Raw genomic sequence first — 6,978 nt, 5'->3', positions numbered from 1 at the left:
ATTCAAAATTTCCTTTTAAAAAGAAATTTAAAAAAAAAAAAAAAAAAAACTTGTTTACGTTTTCTTATGCATTAACCAAAAGGCTGAGGTAAAATAACCACTTAATTGACTTTTTTAATGGGTATGGCAACCCCTTACAAAATAATTTAAAAGAAACTGGCTATATGCTCCAAATGCACGACATGGAATGAGCCAAAGGCCTCCTGGTTTGAGATTCCCAGTGTTGTAATGCTTTACAAACCACAAGATACACAGCACAGCAATGTGCAAATCCTCTTTAAACGAAAGCAAGATTTAAAATTGCATGTTATGTTAGTGAACTAAACTCGTGGTAAAATCCCACAATCTTTTTGCCAATCCAGCATCGTTAGCTTGGGGGCTTGCCTCAGCTATGTTGCAGTCTGCATAATATTTGCCACTTACACCTTTAACATCAGGATGCAAAGCCACATAACATGTTGTTGCAGCTCCCTGCAGAGACCACTTTCACATCAGCAAATAGATAAAGAAACTTATGCAGACAAACATTGCTTGCCTACCAAACAGAAAGAGGTGCAACAGCCAAAACTAAGGATTCAATGTCATAACTAATTCATGCATGTCAAAGAGATCTCATTCCCTTGACCCTCACAGCTACCAGGTGCCCTAGATTTGCTAGCTGCTTTCATAAAGGCGTGGAATTGAAACTATAACAGTAGAAGCAATGAAAAGAAAGGGCGTATGAGGTACTCTTCTTTTTAAAAAAGAAAAAAGGGTGACAAAAGTCACTACTATAGATAATCTTCATGAATCATGATTTCGACGTTAAATTCAAGTTCTAGAAATCACATATCTAGCATTTCGTGGCCCTTGTGTGTTTGTTAAAGATTATCAGTCTAAAACAAAAGAAATCAATAGGACTTCCAGCACTCCAACATTACCTGCTCAACATTTTTCATCACATGCTTGCCAATGACATCCACAATGCCTGCATCACATAAAAGAGTACAGTGGATTAAACATTTCTGAAAACTAAAAGAAAAAAAAAAGTAAAATGTAAACAAGCTTCATGCATAAAGGATAATCACAAGACTCTAAACCACTTAACCATTATTCTCATTTCTCAGGGTCTATTAATTTGAGGTGAGATATTGACGAAATCATGAAAGATGTATATAAAACTCATAAAACTAGCAGATATCCAGTTAGGTTTCTGTTACAATGTAAATAACAAATTTTCAAGCGTTGGTGAAGAACAAGACATAAGAACACATGTCAGAAACAAGCAACTGAGAAGACCCACTATGTACAGCTTCGAACCAGATTTGGCTCGTTAGATGCTTACGAGCTCAAGGGAGCATCATCTGACAGGTGTTGTTCATTCTCAACACCAGCAATTTTAACTTAATTCCTCACCTATAAAGTCACGAAGCAAGAGCACAATGCAAACAATCAAGAGTATACCATCCAGTGGTACTTTACATGTAGCACCCATGCAGAAATAGGCAGAACACATGACTCAGAAGTCAAAGAGATTACCACTGATAATGCTGTGCTGACGGAAAAGGTTGGTGGCAATGGCTCCTGGATGAAGCGAATTAGCTGTAATCTCCACGCCCTCATCCTTTTCAAGAAAATGACCACATTATTACTCCTAGAGGGAATGTCCACATTATTATTCTTAAAATAGATAAAGAACTTATCATCTACTTATACTAGATACCATTGTGAAGCAAGGTACCAAAAGGTTCTGTAAGCCTGGTAATATTAGTTAATGAGAGGATTCAATACAACTAGTTCATGTCTAATCAGAAAAGAAGAAGGAACAACTTGTGCTAATGTCTATTCTAGGAGTACGGGACTTTAATGTTTGTAAAGATAAAAATTGCACCTCAAAAAGTGTACAACGCAATATCACATTGACAGACACTGTAATCGATGATGCTTTCTTGAAAACATTTGTAGCAAATGCTGAAATTTATAGGTTTTGTTTTATGTACTTGTGTAGCAGCAAGTACAATGCCTAAAGACTTCTACCTTTATGGTTTTTCCGCTTACAATCCTCAATCTTTTCCAGGAAAATATCTACAGTTGAGGAGGTTTCAGTTCATGGTAAATCCATTTGACAATTACTAGGTCTCAGATTTGACATTTAATTGACATAGCTGTATAGTCTGGTAGAATACTTTTATCAAATGTATCGGAAAATTCAATCTTCAAACACATTTAACAGCTTACTTGATCAGTGTGTACCTTTAGATGTCTAGCAAGTTCATTGGCATGCAGCACATTCGCAAGCTTTGACTGACCATATGCAGACAGTCCATTATACCTGAGGATCATTCATCCACATATGTCAAAGACCTTTGACAACTTTTTTTAGGCATAAGCACATTTCATCTATTTTCTGGAAACAACATATGTAAACACTCCTCATGACTGCACATAAATGATCAATAACTTTGGCTTAAACATTTTTGTCCCTCTCATCACTGAGAATTAGGGACAATTATTCTCCAAATATTTTAAATTCGTGAAGGGCGTAAATTTTCTCCAGTAGTCACTGGAAGTAGCAGGGTTATAATGTTTTTTCATTCCAACATGGTCGATGATAAGACAACCAAGGAAATTAGATCCTGTTTCTCGCAGATACTCAGTCCTAATGAGAGAAGATTGGGAGATCGCAAAGATAAGTTCCTTCTTTACTGATACTCTCTGCAGTGTATACAATATCTTCTGCCATTGTGGGACACTAATATATACACTAGTCAAATTTGTATGGAAGAAAATCAAAGACTCAACAACTAAAGAATTAGCACTCAAAAGATATGTCAGCCTATAGCATGTTCACCCTGATTGATCATTAATCTTGTCAAACCGAATCCCTTCGTTGTAAGAAAATTTGTGGCGACGTGAGGAGACATTAACAATCCTCCCTTCTTTTCTACTCTCACGAGCTGTTTTTTTCATGGTGTCGAGCAATAAATTTGTCAAAAGGAAGTGGCCTGCAATAAAATATACTCTGTCAATCATCCTTTAATGTGATGCAATTTGACTTCAATATCACCAAAAAAATAATTTGCACACGAGATGTCAGTAAGTCATGCAGAAATCTAAGAATATAGAACCTTAACAAACGAAGGAGAACTATGACAATAAAACAATTAGCATTCAGCACTAAAAACACCAACTAGGATACCCGTTTTAAGTGATACTTAACTAGAAAAGATGTCGTACAATTATGCAAAACTCTAGGAAACACAACCTCACAAACTAAGGACCATGAGCACTAAAGACAAGGAAGTAACAATGTAGACATAAACTAAGCCAGTTTTGTATGTCAATACATGGTAATCATCTAAGTTAATCACAGTCGGTCTAACAAGCAGGACATAGATTGATACACAATAAACACTTAGCGACAAAATTGACCTCATAATTCCAGTGTTAAGGCCCAAAGGCTGGGGATATTTGTGTTAATTTATCATCTCCATAGAAAATCCCCAGCCCTTCTATTCTCATTTTCATTGACTAGTTCATTTCAGTGTTAAGTAGTAGGAAATGTTGTGCATCTTACCAACATGGTTTGTTGCAAATTGCAGCTCAATCTTATCCTTCGAAAGTGTGAATGGGGTTGCCATGATTCCTGCATTGTTACTTTGCCACAAGATTGCAATTATCTAGTTACTTCTGTGCTCATCAGTCAGCCTAAAACACAAGTACCATGCATATGAATGCAAGTCCTGTTCACCCTAATGGTGGTAGGAGGAAGGCTCAAATAATATTATCTGTAGATTATTTATCAGCACACTGAACTTCACCATATCAGCAACCAAATCTGAATAGCCTTGGATTCAGTCTGTCGCCTTTTTAAGTATTTTAAAGTAAATAGGACATGCAGGTATTATTACCTATGATGAATTATCGCTTCTTTGAGACAATTAACATAATAATTAGGGGTTGTCAATATAAGTGAAAACTGATCTTAGAAATTAGTATCACTGATTACATTAAATTTCTAAATTTCAATAACTTTACTTATGTATTGTCTGAATCTTCCGTGAACATGAAATAGAGGCCGGAAACCGTCCAAAAGGTCGCATTACATTATACATAGTAATATAAATTGCTCACTTTTAAAAAACAGAATGTTCATTTTGCATCGTCTGAATCGTGGAGTATGAAAAAGTGATCTCCATATTTATATTGACATCACAGCGAACGGAAAACTTATCATATGTACAGCAGAGAAGGAAAAATCCAGAGATAAACCAAATAAGTTCAATATGTTACACTCAAATAAGGAAATACAGTTCATCAAAGATGCTTCCTACAATATTTATTGACTAACCTATTTAATGTAGTGTAAAGTCTAGTTGCTTTGACTTAGAATTTGTATAGAATATATTTTGGAACTTAATGTATTAAGTAATCTCATTTCTACACTTCTCTAATCATTCAAGACATTCTATTTCAACTGTAAGATAAGGTTACCTAATAATATAGACCTGGAGCATACTGTGTTTGAGAACGAACACATAACAACCGTTAGCTACCATTGATGTCCTTTTAACTTCTTACTTTTCTCTTGTTTCTTTATTTACATACATACATCTATAGTTTATGCCTGTACGGTCACACCTTTTATGAGAACTTAGGGATAGAAATGAGCATAAGACTCACAGCAGATATGTGTACTTTCTCTAATACAAGATTCTCGGTTTTTGAGACTTCAAAGTAAGCACTTACATAAGCAGGTTTAGAGGAAGGCCTAAAGAATTGTAATTTGATGCGAAATTCCTCACAGATACAAGTGAACTGAGATCCAACTCCAAGGCATCAATTTTAGCTTGTGGGACATCTTTAATTATCGTCTCTTTAACCTGTTCTCCAGCAGAGATATTCCTGACCCCCATAATTACATGCACACCTCGCAATGCAAGAACACGTGCAGTTTCCGCACCAATTCCACTTGATGCTCCTGTTTACGATCATGGATGTTAAAGTGTGTAAATAGTAGCACGTATCCACAAAGACGAAGACAACATTGAGACACTGTCAATTTTCCAATACTACAACATCTACATGAATCCTTCATACACATTTTGGTCTATTTGGTTCTTTTCATTCCATAGGATCATACAAGATTCATTCATATTAACAAGTCTAGTTCTTCCTTATGGAATATCCACTGAGAAAGTATAGGATACATGAATCCTATTCAAAATGAATTTACAGTTATGGAGCCACATGTATCCCATCCAAGGCTTCGCTCGAAAAATTACACTGTGTAGTTAGGTAAAGTATTTTTTTCTTAAATGCACTTATCCTATGCGTTGAATCCCCTTAATTTCTTTGTATGTTTACTTTTTCATATTTTGACACCCGAATAAAAATCCTAGTTCATATTACAATTGGCCTGAAGAGTTAAAAGGCAAAACTTACCCATTTCTGCTTTAGTTCTGACTCATCAAGAAATTTAGAAATCAGAATTGCATTATGCAAAATCTATTACTCCGCTCATTTCAATCAATTTCTATTAATTTCCTTTTTAGTAGTTGCAAAAGCTCTTTATTTTAATTTCCAACATTTCTTTATAGTCCGTTCCAAAAAGTTTGGCAACTCTTTTATTTCAATTTTCAACTGTGACATGTGTAATACTACGAGATTAAAAACTTTATCTTCCTACTGTCTTATAAGTTAAAATGAGACAAATAAATTGAAATGGATGAAAAAAATATAATTGTTATAAATCCATTGAACAAGTGAATTGTCCATTTAGTTTATTCATGAGCTAACAACATTCATGTATGTGTGTTCCCAAGGTGATATGAACCTTTCTGGGATAATGATGTATCTATTAATTTGACATTCATCAAAATGGCCTTTGAAGTGATTTCTCTACTTATAAATAGAGATATCATTCTCTACGTATGATACACTTGAATAAGAAGAATAGTCTTCTCTTTGGGAAAAGGGTCTGAAAAATACTCCAATTTTGATCGAAATTGCTGTTACGATACCAAACTTTATGAGGACCTTTTAACCCTGCACTATTTAATAGTGTATTTTAAAAGTATATATGTGCCCACATGGACACATTACTATTTAAAATGATGCAATATTTATGATGTCCACGTAGGCACATATATACCTTTAAAATACACTATTAAATAGTACAGGGGTAAAAGATTATTTCCAAAATTTGGTATCGTAACATCAATTTCGATCAAAGTTGAAGTATTTTTCAGACCGTTTTTCCCTCTACTTATCTTGTTTTCTTCTCTTTATATTATAAGCTTATATTTTATAACAATAATACTAAACCAAGAAACTTAAAATAAAAAATGGAGAGGTTCAATTTCCATTTCCCATTTGAAATTGAGCAAGAGAGTGGAACCTGTAACAATGGCAGTAAGAGCAGAGCCATCAATTCCTTGGGTTACTTCCTCAGCAGTTGAGTTTGGGGAGAATCCAGAAGGACCTTTTTTACTAAGAAACCACATTATTCACCCTTTGAATACCAAGCTTTCTACTTCTGCCCTGTCATATTTTTCTTGGTTTTTTACACTCCTCTTGAAAATATATTTTAACTAATGTATCCCTATTTCTTCTCAATATAAATAAATGGGAAAAGGGGCAAATATGCCCCTAAACTATTCGAAAAGGTCTAGATATATCCCGTTTAAAGTTTGGCTCACCGTGCCCTTGACGTCCAACTTTTCGTCTAGATATGCCCTTGTAGACGTTAAGCGTCAAATGAAATTGCCACGTGACATTGGAAAAGGGTCACATATATCCCTAAATTATTCGAAAAAGTCTAGATATACCCCCCTTTAAATAAACTACCCGACCCATTTTCAACAATTTTTTTAAAATATTTTTTTTTTGATAAATCCCGAAAATAAGTAATTGACTAATAAAAAATAGGAAAAATATATAAAATTAACGCCAAAAATTCACAAATAAATATAGTAACCTTAAATTCAACAATTTTTT

At 34.5% G+C, this 6,978-nt stretch overlaps 1 protein-coding gene across 1 annotated transcript; it reads right to left on the bottom strand.

Moving 5' to 3' along the window:
* Positions 1–185: 185 nt before the first annotated feature.
* On the bottom strand, positions 186–6,577 carry LOC102580426 (short-chain dehydrogenase TIC 32, chloroplastic-like). The gene is made up of 8 exons (XM_006353824.2): positions 6,380–6,577; positions 4,729–4,960; positions 3,557–3,636; positions 2,831–2,984; positions 2,233–2,311; positions 1,519–1,603; positions 921–967; positions 186–471 (listed from the first exon to the last, which is right to left on the bottom strand). The coding sequence occupies exons 1-8, from the start codon at positions 6,483–6,485 to the stop codon at positions 313–315; spliced, it is 942 nt and encodes a 313-aa protein (XP_006353886.1). The 5' UTR covers positions 6,486–6,577; the 3' UTR covers positions 186–312.
* Positions 6,578–6,978: the final 401 nt, after the last annotated feature.

This window comes from Solanum tuberosum, unplaced genomic scaffold (assembly GCF_000226075.1).
Source record: "Solanum tuberosum cultivar DM 1-3 516 R44 unplaced genomic scaffold, SolTub_3.0 scf00159, whole genome shotgun sequence".
NCBI classification, from domain to species: domain Eukaryota; kingdom Viridiplantae; phylum Streptophyta; class Magnoliopsida; order Solanales; family Solanaceae; genus Solanum; species Solanum tuberosum.
Note: the sequence above shows the minus strand (reverse complement) of the source record. Positions and strands in the feature narration are given on the sequence as shown.